The sequence below is a fragment of the Protopterus annectens genome, chromosome 1.part1 (assembly GCF_019279795.1).
Source record: "Protopterus annectens isolate FY-2018-M chromosome 1.part1, PAN1.0, whole genome shotgun sequence".
NCBI lineage: Eukaryota > Metazoa > Chordata > Ceratodontiformes > Protopteridae > Protopterus > Protopterus annectens.
In genome coordinates, this window is record NC_056726.1 from 244,972,746 (window position 1) to 244,991,099 (window position 18,354).

The following is an 18,354-nucleotide window of genomic DNA, read 5'->3' on the forward strand; positions in this document are numbered from 1 at the left end:
CCAGATTGGCTTCCTTTTTTTGGAGGATAGCATCTTGGTTCTGTTAGGGATAGCATGATCCATGCACTCGTGTAAGTGCTTATAAAGTGCATTTGTGTAGGATTCAGCAGTCATACCTCTATTATCCATCTGCATGGGTGTTGTGAAGTTTGCCACTTCTGTCTTAAGCGTGAAGTTGGCTTTGTAGAAATTTTTTACATTGGTTTCCCTAATGGGGGGTGGGGGCGGGATGTGGATGTCTAGGCTGATTAGTTTGTGGTCAGATCTGACCAACAAGGAATTGACTTCTGGGGTGGAACACCGGTCACCCATGTTGGTAATGGCCAGGTCTAGGATATTGGTGCCCCTGGTGGGGGTGTGGATATGTTGATCCAAGGCGTTGGAATTTATGAATTTCAGAAAACGTTGAGCAAAAGAGTTGGTACATGAGTAGTTTTCCCAGTTAATGGTGGGATAGTTGAAATCGCCCACTATTAGGGTGTTGGGTTGTACCCTAATATTTTCCAGTGTATCAAGAAATGAGGAGTGGGAATCCTAGGGCATGGTGGGGGATCTGTAGCAAGTTACAATTTGGATTGCGGTCTTGCCCAGAGTTAGTTGTACTTGGATAATCTTGGATGCACTATGCTGAGCAACTAGCCTGAAGTTGTGGATATCCTTAAAGAATATGGACACACCTCCACCTTTAGTGTTTCGGTCCAGGTTAGGTGGCCGAAAGGTGTGGTATGAATTATAACCTGTAATGCAGGGGTGCTCTCTGGAAACGTGAACCAGGTCTCTGTCACTGCACAGATGTCAATGTTCTCCATTTTAAGGAGTGCCTCGAGTGAATGCATTTTGAGGTTTAGACTTCTAGCATTGAGTAGCGTTACCCTCAGATTTTGCTTGCTTGTACCTGTTACGGTCGTGAATTTGTCATTTGAACCTTGCCTAAAAAAGGCACTACAGGGGTGGCAAGAGGCTTAGCCAGTATCCGGAATCCCAAGGGTGACAGATGTAGGCCATCTCTGGCAAAGCATCGTGGTCTGTCGATCATGTCATCCCAGGCAGACAGATACTGGATCCCCTTAGAATGACACCAGAAGCTTAGCCAATTGTTGAAATCAATCATTTTGTCCTTGTACTTTGGTATAATTCTGGGTGATGGCAGGATGCTACTCAGGGCTAGGGTCATACCTGCCTGAGCTACAAGATCGGAGAGCTTCTCCATGTCTCTTTTCATGTAGTGCAGGGAGGTATGTCTCTAGTCATTCACACCAACATGGACAATGACAGAGTCATATTTGTACTTGTTGTGGAGTGACCTGAGTGCGTATGTTATGTGGCAGATCCTGGCACCGACAGGCAGCTGACAGTAACTTTCTCCTTGTTTAGTCTAGTGAGTGGAACATCAGTGTGCCTGACTATAGAGTCACCTATGACTAGAGTGTTGGGTACGTTGTTATGCCTTATGGGCTGTTGTGTTGGGGGGGGGGGGTTCTGCTTTGGAGGTCTCTGTTGCTTGAGCAGATTTTTATTGAGAGCCTCCGCGAATGTAGGTGTGTGTTTTGTATTGCTATGTATGTGTTTTGGTGGTGTAGGTTTTGAGGGACTATGTGATGAATGTGGTGTGGTGCAAGTGTTTACCTTCTCTTGACTCTGTTCCAGTATTGGGTGAAGAGAGCTTTGCTTCCAGTTTGGCTATATAAGTGCATCTCTCACAGGTTGTAGTGTTGGGTGGTAGGAAGAGAGGGTTGTGTGTGTACATGAGGTAATTGCTGCATTGCCCCAAGATGCCCAGATTCATCAGGTAGACAGGAGAAAGCATTGGGAGCTGACCCTTAGACATGGCTGGATAGGTGCCTATTTATTAAGTACTAAAAACTGTTTTCCTTTAGACAAGTGAGGAAAGTTGAGTGCTGTAGTAATCTGTAGCTTGTTGTACTGTAAGAAATCTTTGACTGTTTGCACAGATTTAGCTTTTTCTTCCATCTTTTTAAGAACTACTACTGCTTTTGTGCCAAACAAACACTCCTGATTTAATGGAGCATCTAGTAATTTTGCTTTGACATGGTCAGGCAAGACTTGTTCTTTTAGCCAAGCATGCCTTCTCAGTGCAGACCCAGTGACAGCAGCCCTGCAAGATGCTTCTAAGGCATCAAACCCACATTGCAAAGTATGTTTACTAACTTGGTTTGCAGAATGCAGTAACTCTTGTAAATGTTATTTAAATGTGTTATTTTCTGCACAATCTGGAAGTAACACCATTTTTTGTTAATTAGTTCCATAACATGTTGCTGGTACTTCAACATGTGAAACTGGCAATTCAAAGTCCTGATGGCAAGAGTTGCAGAGGTATATACCTTCTTACCCCATCTGTCTAAAGCTCTAGAATCCCTGTCTGAAGGAGTAGGGTTTTTGGCTGTTGTAGCCTTAATGCCTTTAGGTCCCTGTGAAATGGTTTCTGGATCCGCAGTAGGAATCTTAAAGAGAAATTTGTGAGAATCAGGTACTCTGTAGTACCTGTCAGGTTTTCTAGGAGCTGGTGGTAAGGTGTCAGGAGTAAGACTGGACTCCAAGAAGACATTGTCTACAATATCCAGGACAGTGGGTATAGCTAGAGGCCTGTGCTGAGGCAAATCTAAAAATTCACTGAGTCTCTTTTTGGACTGAGGATAGTCCTGGCATTCCCAGCAGAAAAGCTCTCTTAAGGTATGCAAGGTTTCATCAACAGAGAAATCCTCTAGAGGGGAGGCAGAGGGAACAGATTCCTCTGCATCGGAATTCTCATAGGTAGATAACGGTATGTCCTGGTAACAGAAGGAAATTCAATTCTTTGGCTTTTGGCAGGGGAAGGCTGGCTTCCCCTAATTAGAGTAATAAGGTCTTCAGCCATTCTAAGCATTTGTTTTTGTGGCATGGGAGGATGAACATGCACTTTGGACATCGGTTTTCTAGGCATAGTGCGAACTCTGGGACTGAGAAACTCGGCAGTTTTAGTAGGAAATGAAGTGGTCTGTTTAATATGAATATCGGTAGGTTGGAATACACCCTCAGAAGCCGGTGCCTGCACAGCGGCTCCGGACCCATCCAGGGTAGAGACATCCGCTGGTTCCATAGTCGAAGAAGCATCTCGCGGCATACCAGACTATGAATGGGTCTCAGCAGTGGCCTGCGAATCTGTAGAAGCAAGCATCAGGGGCTGCAAAGGCGCCTCACTGAGTACTGGCGGACTAGCGACTAGCTTAATGGAAGTGTCGTCGGCAGTTTTTGACCTATGCGGTCTGTCTCAGTCTTTGCGCTTTTTCAGAAGATCGGTAGTCGGATGGCTTACTGAAGCCATTTCAGAATACAGAGAATGACGGCAAAAGAATTTAGCTACAAAAATAGCCTGACGACGAATGGTTCGGGTGTTAAACAAGGCACAAAACCAACAGCTAGGGACGTCGTGGTCTGGGCCTAAACAGGTGACGCATTAAGAATGAAAATCTCTGTGAGGTATTTGCTTTCCACAGGCAAGACAACTGTTAATTTTTTCTGACATTGGTTAGAGCATGAAAAAAGAATCCCCAACAGGGTACTTAGCTTTAGAAGACTTCAGGTCTGAAACTCGAAAAAACAAAAATTTCAGGTAGCGGCCGACCGGCACTTGCGAACTGCTTCTGCTTCGGGCTCCTTCTCAGCAAGAAAGACTGGTGTAATGGCATCAGCTGCATGTTTTATACCCCTGACGACCTGACGTCATGGAAGAGGCAACAGCATCTGACGCAGAAATCCCACGACTCTGGTATTCAGGCCAACTGAGGGCTACTTGCAGGCAGATAACACAAGTGTGATGACTAACACTGAAACACGAAGAACATCAGGACTTGCTTTGCACAAAGGCATTACCGCACTAGCTGTGGATAGCAATTAAAAAAGAGTTAAAGGATTTTGTCTGGGAAGGGAAGTCAGCAAAGGTCAAGTGGGATAAGATGATTCTTCCACTAGAATAAGGCAGACTAGGATTACCCAATTTGAGGGGGTACTTCAGAGCAACACAGTTAAGGCTCTTATACGTAGCACAAGCAGGAAACTATAATTCCAAGTGGAAAAAAGTGATGATGATACAAGGGGAAGCTCAAGAAATAAGGAAAAATTGGGATTTTAGATGCAAACTCTTCTAGGAGAACAACAAAAAACATACGGAGTATTATATTCATAAAATAGGGAGTAATCTAAGAACTAAACAGCACAAGAATGGAGAAAAGAGACTCTGCCGATAGGGTGACTGTGGTTAGGGATACAGATAATAGGCAAGAGGGGGCTGGAATTTATTGGAGAAAACTGGCAAAGGAGCCAAGGTACTGGTAGCAAATAACTAGAAAGGGAAAGGTAATAGAATGGGAAGAGGCCAAGAATTTATTTGGACTGCAGGTAAGAGATTGCTTTCCCTGTCAAGGATTGATAGAGTATAGGCAAAGAGAAAGAAACGGGGGCTTTTAAATGAAAGAGCAGCACTGATAGAGTTTTTAATGGAATCTAGAACACACACTGACATTAAAAAAATTAATAATTGGTACAGCATATATAATCTTGCAAGGCAAATATAAGAATCAATCAGAGGAGCTTTAAAAGGATTGGGAACAGAGATTGGATAAGCAATTCGCAAAGAGACAATGGGGAAGATATATGTACTCCTCTAAATATGGAACAAAGTCTAAAAGATTTAGGATCTTCGCCTGGAAGTGTTTACATAGGTATTTTTATACCCAAAGCAGACTCCAAAGAATTTTTCCTCAGTTGGACAGCAAATGTTGGAGGTGTGACAGGCAAGAAAGAGGTGGCTGGGAACATATTTTTGGGAGTATAGTGAGCTGGTAGACTTTAGGGATTCCTTGTGGACTGCTGTGTTGGATATGCGGGGTGAGCACATTGGATTGACTGGGAAGATGATTTGAGTTACGATACAAAATCGGAATTGCTTAAGCATAGTAAAACCTTGCTGAGTCTAATTATGGTGGCTGCCAAAAAAGCAACTACTAGAAAATAGAAATCTAAGTCTAGACCAACTTTATTAAAGTAGTGAATACAGTAACAGGGATAAAACAACTGGAACTGGTATCATTAGAAAAGGGAAGGAACAAACTACACAGGAAAAAATGGGAATTGTGGGAACATATACAGAGAAGGAAAGACGTTTAAGAGGTAGGATTTGAATGAGCCATATGATGCTTAACTGCCAATGACTGGACAGATTATAACTGATGTACATTGTTTGCCACTACAGTTGTTTCAATGTTATCTGAGCTGTATAATGTTTGCAACTAAAATGGTGTCAATGTTGTTTGTTTTTCATTTATATAAATGCCTATGTCATACGTGATCATTTAATAAAGATGTTTATTGGGGGGGGGGAGGCATTACCGCACTTGAATTATGCTGTACTAGAATTAACAGCTATCACAATGGAATGTTCTAACATTCTTTTGCTCCACTTGTTTTTGGAGTAACAGATGCAACTGCAGTGTGCTAGTTATTACCCAAAAGTTTTGTTTACATCCCAGAAATACTGGATTAAATACATACTGTTAATGCATTATACCATATCCTTTATTCCTCAGTAAAGGTCCAGTGGTACTGTCCCAGCATCAAATTACAACTCAGACAATCATCACATTACAAACACAACTAACATGCCAACTGTTATCTCAGGCAGAAATGACTTCCCACATACCTGCTGACAGATTGTGCAGTGGTTTTCACAGCTCCCACGATGCCCAAGGATCACCTGCTGTGTATGCAGTTCATTCTCCCGGATTTTCTGATGAAGCTGGGATATTTGCTGCTTTTGTCTGCAAAGTAAACCATAAAGATTCAAAAAACATAGATGAAGAAAATTGTGAATGATCTACAAAAAAAGTGTCAACCCTTCCACTCTCAAACAGAAACACTCACAAGGAATGAAAATTACGGATATACTGGTAATGCACATTTAATTATATAGATGCAAAAATAAAAAAGAAAAATAAGAACTGTGACACAATCAATTGTTTGACACACAATAAAGACAACCAGTAAACTCAACAAACTAAATTAAATGAAAGCAAACTCCACAAAACTGGAGAAAAAGAGCTACTGAAATGGAAATCAACAGTATCGTACTTGTGACAAAATACCCATTTAGTACAAATGCTGCACCAAAGACTTTGGTAAACTTGTTGACAGAAGCAGGAATCTCAAAAAAGGAAACCAGGACAACTACAAAAATTACACTCTTGCAATTTAAAGAGCAGTTACCTGGACATTGGTCACAGAATGAACTTCACTACAAAAAACTGAAAACCACTTAGAAACCAAAAAGAAACAACCGTGTTTCAGAGGTAGCATCAATACCCACACACACTGTGAGCAATAAAATCCAAGTTTATTGTAAGCGCTTTTGAAGAGATCAATGCCCCAACTTCCTCAGACCTGAGGAAACACGCTGGTTTCTTTTTGGTTTCTAATTGGTCACAGAATGGACCAACACACTTGGCGCAGCTGGAAAAAAGGTAAAAGTTGAACAAGGTACAAGGTCAACCAGAGCAATTCTAACAATATCGCCACCACAGGAAAGAACAAGGCCAGTATTACCTTTCAGACGTTTTAATGAAATACAGATGCACAGATGTCTTGTTCAATAAAAAAGTCCAATGCCAGGATTATTTTTTCTTCCACAAACAAAGAACAAACCAAAACAGCAGCAATAAATTCCAACACATGAACTCTAGTTTTGGTGGTGAAGAACAATTCTAACAATAGTTATACTTGCTTCATACTAGGTCTAACTCAAGAGAGGACAGAAAGGCATGGCTACCTTTGGTCTTTGAGAGAATTTCTTTTAGCTGTAATTATGCTTTCATCATTAAAAGGAGACTTTCTGATTCTAAAATGCAGTTTTAATTTGGTTATTTCACAGAAACTATATTAAATATAGTAAACTTGTGATTATATTTACTGAAGGCTGAGCAGCTCTTCAGTTGCATCCTGATTTCATGTCATGTGTCCTAGCCTTCTGATCTAGTTAGCATTAACTATTTGACAACTGGCAGCGAGCGTGTTCTGTATTCTGTAGCACATCTCAGCACAGATGCAGCACAATTAGCCACTCAGACAAATGAACAGATATATGTAGTTACATTGAAGTAAAAACAAAACAGAACAGACTAACAGATTATGAAGTGTTGATGTCTAGCAAAAAAAAAAGGCAAAGGTGTTGCCAAAATTGATATATAAGGACTGATGTAGTTATGTGGAAGGGAAGCAAACATCTGACAACATTAATACAACAATGATGACCCACAGGAATGCATAACATAAGAAAACACTGCTGCTGTTGGTGGAATTTATTGGAGAGAAAGCATTCAACACATTAAACTGGGATTTTACAATAGAGGAACTGACATACTTGTATTCCCTGATACAATAAGGCTAATTAGGAGGATATATGAAGGATCAGGGTTCTTTTCTAACAAACTGTGTTTGAACAGAGAAGCAGGTGGCTTTTGGTAATCAAGAAATTTGGCCTTATTTGCATGGGATATTATTTTGTACTCGATAAATTCAGAAAGGGACATCTCAGAGTTGTGGAACATTTTGAGACAGTTTCAAGTCTTTTTGGCATATAAAATTAATGAAGATAAAATAAAGGCTGCAGCTGTAAATTATATACCCACACAAACTGGTTCAGTAATACTTGTATTTATTGGGACCTGAACATTGTGATCTGTAGTGAGAGTAGGGACCAGGTTGAGGAGACCCTGTAGAGCTGGAGATATGCTCTAGAGAGGAGAGGAATGAAGGTCAGCAGGACTAAGACAGAATATGTGTGTGTGAATGAGAGGGAGGAGAGATGAATGGTGAGGATGCAGGGAGTAGAGGTGGTGAAGGTGGATGAGTTTAAGTACTTGGGATCAACAGTTCAGAGTAATGGTGAGTGTGGAATAGAGGTGAAGAAGAGAGTACATGCATGGTGGAATGGGTGGAGAAGAGTGTCAGGAGTGATTTGGGAGCATACTGGGAAAAGGATGCTAAGGATGGAGCTGCCAGGTAACAGGAAAAGAGGAAGGCCTAAGATAAGGTTTATGGACGTCGTGAGAGAGGAAATGCAGGCGGTTGTGGTGTGACAGAGCAATATGCAGAGGACAGGAAGAAATTAGAAGTTATGTACCTACCATAATGTTCCATGTTAGTTGTCTTCTCTCGCCTTCTTTCTTGCTGGAGTTCGTGGAGCCACTCCGCTCTCCGACTAAACTGCTTTAGCTTGAGAACTTACTCCTTTACCAGCTTATCAATCATACATGATGCAAGGCGGAACGGTAGCTACCTCGCTTCTCGTTTGGTGGCTACTACTAACAGTACACCTATAACAACACTGGAAACCCAAGTTAGAGTCATCATATAAGAAAGTCCTCGAAACAGCTCAGGGAGGACAACACCTGATAAAGACTTTAAGGCCAGGGAAGGAGGAGAGGAGAAAGAAGGAGGGAAGAAGAAAGACAAGAACAAGAGACATGGATGTACAGAAGCATAAGGTAAAAAACTTAAAAATGTGTCCTGTTCAATTCGGGTGGAATTCTTCCTGGATCTAACTGCTAGCACCCACCTGTATCCCGGGTGGCTCAATGGGCCAGATGAGAACTGTGAACTAGAACTGTACTGGAGGTGTCTCTGGGGCCAATGCTGGCTGTGGGTATAGATGGAGTGATGAGTGTGAAGGGTAGTAGCTGCTGGTGCACATGGGGTGGGTATGGGTAGGTAGAAGAAGGGCTGAGAAGTGGATAGACTCCCTAGCTGATTTAGAAGGTGTAGCTGGTTTTTGGGAAGTAGTCAGCTTGAGAATGAGAAATGGTGAAATGGTGGAAGACAGATAATTGGTTCCTGGGACTGGGGACTTTTTCTACTTTTTTCCTGTTTGAGCGCATATTGGACAAATAAAATCTTGATTTCTTCCTGATACCGAGAATAGTTTGGGAAAAAATGGGTGAGATCGGAACTGGGTCCAGATGCAGGGCTGCACCAGGAGTGATGCAGAGAGGACGAGCCAAATTTGCCCGAGGCCAGTGGGGCAAATGAGAATCAACTTCCCCTCAAAATGGTGGCTTTCTGAATGACTTGTGGAATCAAGGAAGGGAGGACCAGAGCCAGCGTAGGTCCTGCCCCCGTGGGCCAAGAGGTTAGCCTCAGGGGTCTCTGGGGTGGGGCAAAAGTGAAAAAAGAATGGGGTAAATCGATTTTGTTTGTTTGTAAAGGAAAAAGCAAAGATGGTCGGCATCAGAAAAATCTCTCAAAACAAGATTGATTGAATTGATGTAGGGCCTGGAGAGAGGGGCATGAGCTCAGCCTGTCTGGAGAGGTCAAGCCTTCCGATGATTGCGTTGCTATCATCAAGTGATGTTGAAACCCGATTGCCCATTGCAAGAGCCAAAAGCCTGCTGCAGAAGATAGGACCCGGGATAGGACCTGGTTGAACTACCTTTGTTGATGTACACGAGTCCGGTGTCTGATACGTTGTACCTTCATGGGTTGAGGAGAGAACCAGTATCGTTGAGCAAGCTCATTTCTCTGGAAATTTTGCAGTGCTCAGATGGACCCATTTACTGCCATATTACCCGCTATGGGTCTGGCATCGTGAGAGTGAGGCCCTGATAATGGGAGGCCCGTGCAGAGAGGAGGCATCCGTGAGCTGATGAAGAAGAGGGAGGAACAAGAATTGAAGAGAGTGAAGAAAGAGGGAGACTGAGACCAGTAGAGAGCACATCCTGACTGTATTACCCAGAGATTGGCGAAGACATGTGAAGGAAGACACCATAGCGACCACTGGTTGATAAGATCACTGCAGAGGCATGTGAGCTAGAGAGCTAGTCAATCTAGAACCTTTTGGGGACCATAAAGAATCTAGAAGCGTCATCCTTCCTGGCTTTTACTTTGCTGCTCTGCAATGATTTCTGAGGAGCTTTTGGATGTCAGAGAATTCTTTGATCCTGTTGGATTTTTGATAATTTGGCCCAGTCGCAGAAGTACCTGGAGAGTAAGGAGGCTGGTGAGACCTGTGAGTATGGTGGATGAAGAAAACACTGAAATGGAAAAACTGGAAACACCTTAGAGGTACTGGCGTGGTCTGACAGCTGGACGCCTGCCATTGAGTGGTGGGAGAGGAGCCTGGTGCTGAAATTTGGAGCCGCCCCTGGGGGCTCTGAATCTCTAGTTCATCCCAGGACCACTGCATACATTTGGGCAACACCTATGGGGGAGCCTCTGAATGGCCAAGGGGCTGACCGATGTACAAAGTGTGCTCCTTGTGTGGAGGGCCAACATCTTGGGCCTCTGAATCTTTATGTGATGAATGGACTCTTGGGGACCATCCTAATCTCTGCATGACAGTGTCCTTGCTTGAACTGGCAGACCTGACTGAGGGTGACCTTCCCTCTTTCTTGCCTTCTTTTAGAAGATCTTTAGGTATTGGGGGTCTGCTGGTGGTCTCAATCTCCTGGGGACCAAAGACCATCCAGAATCTCAGTGCCCCACGGATCTCCTGTGGGATGCTTCCAGGGGTTGTCTTTCTAGAGCATAGGAGCTTTGGGGGAGCCTCCTGTGGATAAATCCAGGATTCTCTCAGGGGATCTTGAAGGGATTTCTGGTCTGGAAGACCTTTGAGCTACTGGTTTCACCTACTTCCTTGATCTGACTGTGCTCAAGGATGGTGAGGTGCTGTTGAGCTACTGGGTGTGAAATCCCTTCTCCAACTGGTGTAAGGGGCCACACTGTGGGGCAAGCTCCCCTCCTCTGAGACCCTCACTCTGCCTCTCCTGTTCTGGAGTTGGGGGGAAGTTCCTTAGGGGGGGTTGGCGTCACCACACCTTACACCTCTGGGTAACCTTCCTTCACCTCTGACAGTCTGGATATGTAGCTAAATTGGGGATTGCTTTCCTCCACAGGAAAGACAGTTTTCTGGGCTTGGGACAGGTTTCTAGCTCCAACCTGTAAGTGAGCCAAGGGCAGAAAGAGTTTTAGGTGGAGGGTCGGGATCAAAGGAGTCAGGGATGCCTGAGGTCGAACAAAGATGATGAATCAGGTTCCTTATTGGTGAATGGAAAGTCAAGGATCATAGAAGGATGCATAGCATCAGAGGAAAGAATAGAGCCACTCCTGTCATTCTGGTCGCCTGCATCAGGCCAGAAGCAGAAGGAGAGCAAAAGGAGGGAGTTGGATAAATTCAGGATTGCTGGCTGGTTCACCTGCAAGGAGGAGAGGAAGAGCAAGATACATCCTGGGAAAGTTCCGCTAGTTCCTTGAGATTGTCTCTTTGACTTATGGTGAAGGGACAAAAGATGGTTATTGAGCATAGCAGCTCAGAAGCTGAAAACATGACTGGACCAGGAGCCCATGGGGTCCTGATCCAACTTGTTGGGAGGATGGACGGGTACCAAATTGAGATCATAAAGTTCCTTCTTAGTGGCACTTGTCCGAAGGGGGCAGGGATTTGCGTGAAACTGGAAAGAAAGGAGCAATCGGAAAGGACGTGATGGCTGGGATGAGATGCTCCTGGGGACAGGTTCCACAGAATCTGGAGGCGGGATCAAGAGCTCGAGCAAAGTGGTCTCCAGGTGAGATCGGGCGGGATCAAAAGGCTTCGAAGTCCTCAGGCGCTCATCCTCGGAGGGGATCATGGATAGTGGGTCCCCCTCTTTGTGGGAAGCAAGGATGTCTGAAAGAAAGTGAAGCCAAGGGAGTCTGGTGGCCTGCCCTCCGACTCATCCTAGAGCCGGTATCAGATGTAGTAGGGAACAGGGGAGACTGTGGTTTCACTTGCCAGGGGACCTGGAGAGGGTGAATCTCCAGGACACAGAGAGCGGAGGAGGTCTAGAGCCGGGACGGAAAGACCGATTCATGGAGAGGACGCCGATCTGAGCAAGGAGGGGGCAAAGGAACCCGGCCCAATACAGAGAGGAAGGGGGGGATGGACCGTACTGAGAGGGCTCCGGGGAGCAGGGAAGTCGGATGCCACCTCAAAGGCGGGCCGAGACCCCGAGCGAGGGATCCGATCAATCCAGGGGAGGCTCGACTCCGGGATTGGCTCGAGGGATAGCCTTGAGCGCGAAGTCCGCAAAAGCAAAGCGCCGGGGGCCGAGAGGGAGAGATGGTCCGCTAACCGGCGGACCAGAAGCGACGGCGATTCCCTCAAGGAGGCTTCTCTGTCAGAGAATGCTCGAGAAGCCGCGGAGCGGAGCCTGAGGTCGGAAGGCGCGATGAGCTGGCATCGCTGGACGGCTCCAAACTCTGGTAAGAAATCGAGGTTCAAAAAGTGGCTAGCAACCAGTCTGCTTCTTAACAGGAGATAAACATTTGGGACAAGACCGGCAGGAAAAGAGAGATAAATCGGCGTGGTCGAACAGCCTGGAGATCTCTAAAGATACCCATCCGGCCAGACCGCTCCGACCGGAGAGAAGCGGGGGCAGTAGAGGCATTCCAAGAAAAAGGCGGACACAGATACTCTTCGGAGGAGACATCAGAAGGAGGCGTCCCTATGGAGGTAGACAGACCCAAAGAAGCAGAAGGATCGATTCCTGGAGGATGCTGGGTTTAGCCAGGCAGACAAGAGCTTAGGCACAGGAGGGAGACCTCTTCGGGGGCGGCGAAAGAAAGGCCGGCTCCGATCCTTGCGACGATGCGACTCCGAGGAGGGGGCTGGCTGGCTAAGTAGCTGAGAGCAAGAACAACCGGCCTGATGTGGCAGAGCTTACTAGACGGAACAAGGTAGGTGACCCTTCCGGCTTTTAGCAAAACCCGCAGGAGGTGGCTTGTTGTTCCTCCCTTTCCGTCTTTAGGGGCACCTGACTAAAAGCTTGGTGCCAAATAGGAGTTGAACCAAGGTGGCAAAAACAGGCAGTAAGCTTACAAGAGTGACAAATAGTCAGAGACATTTTTCTGACAGCGAGTCACATTAATAGCTCCAGACTTTTATATAGTAAAGCATATTTTAAGGATAAGAAGTAATAGAAATACTCACACAAAGTAAAAAAAATTCACAAAAGGAAGAAAATACACAGAAAATACTCACACACACACTAAAACCCTAGGCCAAACTGAAAATTCCAAAACTTTTTATATAGTAATAGAAAACCATAAGGGGGAATAGCCTCTATTAAAAATCTGGCTATACACTAAATATAGGGAAATCTCTGGAAACAGATGATACGCTGTGGCAACCCCTAATGGGAACAGCCGAGAAGAAGAAGATGGAGACCTGATAAGATGACATATTTAGGAGTATGGATTAAAGAGGATTCTGTTATAGCAGCTAAGGATATGTAGGAAGACACTAAAGAAAAAGTAATACAAAAATGGAAAAAAGTAAGCTCTTATTTTATGGATATGGACAGCAAGATAAAAGCAGTGAACATGTTTTTGGTCACTTCAGTTTTATACAAAGGTAAGGCATATTTTTATCAACCAGAGAAGAAATGGCCAATAATTAATACAAAGCTGAATGAAATTATTGGGGGGGTGGCAACAGTTATGTGGGGGGATAGGCTGACCTTCCCATTATAACAAGTAGTTTAGGACTGCCTGGTTTGTGGGATAGCAGTTAAGGCTCAAATACATAACACAAGTAAGCAGTCTGTAATTCAATGTGAAAAGGGATGATGATGATGAAGTAGTGACGGGGGGGGGGGGGTCAAGAAATAAAGACAAAGTGGGATCTTTGATTCAGATCCTTAAAGAAAACCACCACCTCCACATATATTATAAAGTACCAAAAAGTATTCTAAAAACTAAGCAAACACGAATAAAATATGGAGATTTTGCCAGTGGGTTAACTGCAAGTAGAAGTGAGAAAAATGGCAAAGGCACCAAGGTATTGGGAGCAAATAACTAGAGAGGGAAAAGTAATAGAGTAGGAGGAGGCCAAGAAGAAATTTGGTCTGCAGGCTAGATACCGCCTTCCTACATGGGTGTCCTAAATGAAAGACCTGCTCTAGTATAGTTTTTAGTCAAGTCTAGAACAGAAGCTGCTGTTAAAAAGGGATAATTAGTAGGACAAATAAAATAATGCCTGACAACTATATAACTTGAGGGATGTTAGAAAAAAATCGTGAAGAATGACTGGAAATCAATGTACAAGAGAACAATTGGAGAATATATGCATGGTTCTCAAGTATGCAACAAAATCCAGAAAGTTTAGATTTTTTTCTTGGAAGTGTTTACATAAATATTTTTATACCACAAGCAAACTTCAAAGAATTTTTCCTCAGGTGGATAGCAAATGATGGAGGTGTGATGGGGAAGAATACGCAAAATAGGAACTTGCTTTCTTGGAGTATAATGAGCTGGCACACTAAAAATCTCTACACAGTACTCTTGTTAGAAATATTGGGGAGTAAATGTCTGCAACTAAGGGAATAATTCTTTTGATGTGGGACACACTGACTAAACGTAGCAAGGCCTTATTAAGTTTAATTCTACTGGCAGCCAAAAAAGCAATTACTAGAAAATGGAAATAAAAATCTAAACAGATTGTATTTGGAGTACTGAATATTGCAAAAGAAAGAGATAAAAGAACTGGAAGTAGGATATTAAAAAAAAAAGGAAACAGCAAATTACACAGACATGAATGGAATTTGAGGAAGAGAGAGGGTTAAGGGAAACCAGGAATTGAGCAATTTATGTAATGTTAGACCGAATGGACAGTTTTTATAGAGAAAAAATAGTTGTGTAAAATCTTACCATAACCATAGATCTCCTTCTCTTCCATGTTGCAGTATTCTTGGTGTGGGATTTCCTGCCTTCAGGCGACCCATATGTCAGCTCTTATATAAAAGCTTCAGCTTGGCTGTTGCAGCTGCGTGGGACGTCACACGTAGGGCCATAAACTAGGGACCCTGTGTGTGACGTCCGCACGGACAACCCTCAGAACTTGAAGCTAAGCAGGTAAAGTAGATGGCCCAACAGGCTAGGCTGCCAAAGGTGACATATATAAGGCGCTGAGTCTCTTCTGTAATGGAGAGAGGCATCAGGGAGCAGTTAGACTGGTAGAGTCTGTGAGGGGGAATGGTGGGTGGGAAGAAATACTGCAACATGGAAGAGAAGTACATCTACAGTTACAGTAAGATTTTACACAACTATTCTATGTCCTTCTATTCCTATGTTGCAGTATTCTTGGTGAGGGAGAGTACCACAGCTTAGTTTGATGAAAGGGTGGCAGATGCAGAAGATGATTCCACAAAGCCTTGTAGGATTGCCCTGGCAAATCCTGTGCATGCTTTGGAAATATGGTCCAGTTTGTAATGTTTGGTGAATGTGTATAGTGGACCATGTAGCTGCTTCCATAATGGAAGCTGTGTCCATGCCTTTTTGGAAGGCCTTGGAAGTGGCCACTGCTCTTGTGGAGTGTGCCTTAACCCCAACTGGAGGGGATTTTCCATGATGTGAGTAGCAGAAACTGATTGCCTTTCTAATCCAGGATGCAATGGTCTGTATGGTGACTGCCTTGCCCAATGCCCTGGGGTGGAAAGATACAAAGAGTTGTTTGGATTTCCTAATGTCTTTAGTCCTGTCCAGGTAAAATCTCAGTTGCCTGTGGACATCTAGGGAATGGAGTATCCTCTCTCCTTGGTTAGTGGGAGAGGGGAAAAAATTGGGTAGGTGAATGGATTGATTTAGAGATAAGTCATTGACTACCTTGGACATGAAGGAAGGGTTATTTCTCAGAGTGACCCTGTCCCTATAAAAAATGGTGTAAGGTGAGCATGAGCATGCCATTAAAACTTGTAGCTTGGAAACCCTTCTGGCAGAGGTGATGGCCACTAACAGTACTGTTTTCCAAGTACAAAACTGTAGAGAGGCTGTATTAGCCTGACCGAAGGGGGGGGGGGGGGTTGGGTCAATTTTTCCAGATGAAGTTTAGGTCCCATGGAGGAGGGATAGGCTTCTTAGGAGGTCGGAGGTCTGATGTGCAAGACGCCTTTAAGGAAGAGTTTCACATGTAGCCTGGCTAACAAGGGAGGCTCTAGAGGTAAGCAGGTTGATAATGCGGACAGGTGCACTTTCACTGATGAATAGGAAAGTTCACCCTTTATAAGTTGACTCTTGTATGAGAGGACTAGGGGGGTGTCAGCCTCATAAGGGTCCCTTTCCTGTCCCAGACACCACTGAGTAAATCTTTCCATTTAGTAAGGTATGCTTTTCTAGTAGTGGGTTTCCTGGCCACCCCCAGAACTGAGAGCACGTCCTCTGAATAGTGGTGGTGTCTGTATGGGGTTAGTAATTTATCACCCAAAGAGTCAGGGATAGCATTTGCAAGTGTGGGTGTAGGAGAGTTCCTTCATCTTGTGTCAGAAGGTCCACCTTGTGGGGTAACTTGCAGTGATTGCCCTTGGCTAAATTGTATAGAAGGGGGAACCAGTGCTGCCTTGGGCAGTAGAGAGTCACTAGCAAGATTTTTGGTTTGTCCTTCCTGATTTTCAGAAGGACTTTTTGAATCAGAGGAAAGGGGGGGTGTACAGGAACTTTCCCTCCCAGTTGAAATTGAAGGCATCTACTCTCCAGGCTTGGGGGAGTAAGTCTTTGTGCATAAGGTCTGCAGCTGCCTGTTCTGGGGAGAGGCAAACAGGTCTACTTGTGGAGTGCCCTACCAGTGGACTATGTCTAGGAAGACCGTCCTGTCTAGCATCCATTCGTGTTGTGGAGAGGATGTTCTGCTCAGGAGGGCTGCTTGCTTGTTGTCCTGCGAAGGGATGTAGCTGGCTTGCAGAGATATACTGCTGGGATGCTAGGTCCCAAACTAGTAGGGCGAGCCTACATAATTGGTATGCCTTGGTACCTCCCTGTTTGTTGATGTACCACATTACAGTGGTATCGTCCTTCACTATCAGAAGAGGACCTGGTAGCAGTAGGGGTAGGAAGGTTTGCAGAGCTAAAAGAACTGCTGTCATCTCCTTTACATTGATGTGTTTGGTTTTCATGGGAGGTAGCCACAGAGCTTGGACTCTGTAAGAGTGCAAGATGGCTCCCCAACCTGAGTCTGAGGCATCTATATGCAATATTTGTGTGGGTTGAGGGGGCTGCAGTGGAAGGCCATGGTTTAGTTGTACTTGTTGGATCCACCAAATTATTTCCTTCTTAAACAGGGAAGAATGGGAATAATTTGTTCCAAGTGAGTCAGATATTTTTGAGATACCATTGCAGTTTTTGCATATGCATTCTAGCCAATGGTAGCATGGGGATGGTTGCTGCCATCAATCCCACGAGTCGAAGGAATTGCCTTGCAGTGAGTGTCTGGGAGAACAAGACTTCCTGACAGTGGGAAGCTAGGGACAGAACCTTGTCCTGTGGGAGAAAAGCTTTCATGCGATCTGTATTGATTCTGCAACCTAGGAATATCTTGTCCTTGTCTGGGATCAGGGAGGACTTCTTGAGGTTTGGGGTGAACCCTAGGCTTTGTAGATGGGCCATAGTGAAGTGTAGATGTCTTAAAAGGGAATCTTCCGACTGTGCCAGGATAAGGATGTTGTCCAGATATGGGTAAATCTGGATTCCTTAGGTCCTGCAAAAGGCAATGGCTGGGACTAGGCACTTTGTAAACACTCTTGGGGCAGTGGATAAGCCAAAGGGCAAGGCCGTAAATTGGAAATGCGAGGATGGGCCAGAGAAACAGAGGAAATGTCTGTGTGAGGCCCTGATGGGAATGTGCAGGTAAGCATCTTTTAGGTCCAAGGTGACAATGAAAGCCTTTGAGGGTATGAGGGGCAAGAGAGTGAGAAGAGACAGCATTTTGAAGGATGGTACCTGCAGGTAAAGGTTTAGGAAGGAGAGATCCAAAATGGGTCTCCAGGGACCGTCCTTTCGAGGGACCAGGAACAGACGGGAGTAAAATCCCTTTCCTTCCTGCCCTGTGGGAAAGTACAGTTGTGTACACTTACCATAAATGTAGATGTTCGAGTATATTCACTGATGCAGTCATTACATTTGGGTTATCTGCTTGCAGTAGCCCTCAATCGGCTTGATTAACAAAGTCTTGGGTCCTGCGTCGGTTGCTGTCTCTTCTTCTGTGACGCCAGGTAGTCAGGGGTATAAAACATGCAGCAGACGCCATTACATCAGTTTTTCTTGCCCCAGATGTCATGTGCCCCCTTAATGGGAAGCAATAAAACATATATATGTGTGTGTGTATATATATATATATATATATATATATATATTTAAATAAATAAATAAATATATATATATATATATATATATATATATATATATATACACACACACACACACACACACACACGGATATACATCCAATAAAAAAGCAAATACACCAAAAAGCTTTTAAGCACAGTAAAGGAGAGTAGAGGTATAGCC

The 18,354-nt window shown here is 44.3% G+C and overlaps 1 protein-coding gene across 1 annotated transcript in view; it reads right to left on the reverse strand.

The window, feature by feature from the left end:
• Positions 1-18,354, reverse strand: part of CEP85L (centrosomal protein 85 like) — a 1,265,215-nt gene that overhangs the window by 471,464 nt on the left and 775,397 nt on the right. Inside the window, exon 5 of the mRNA XM_044074367.1 lies at positions 5,696-5,813. Within this exon, the coding sequence (XP_043930302.1) occupies positions 5,696-5,813 (118 nt within the window). The remainder of the gene's footprint in view (positions 1-5,695; positions 5,814-18,354) is intronic.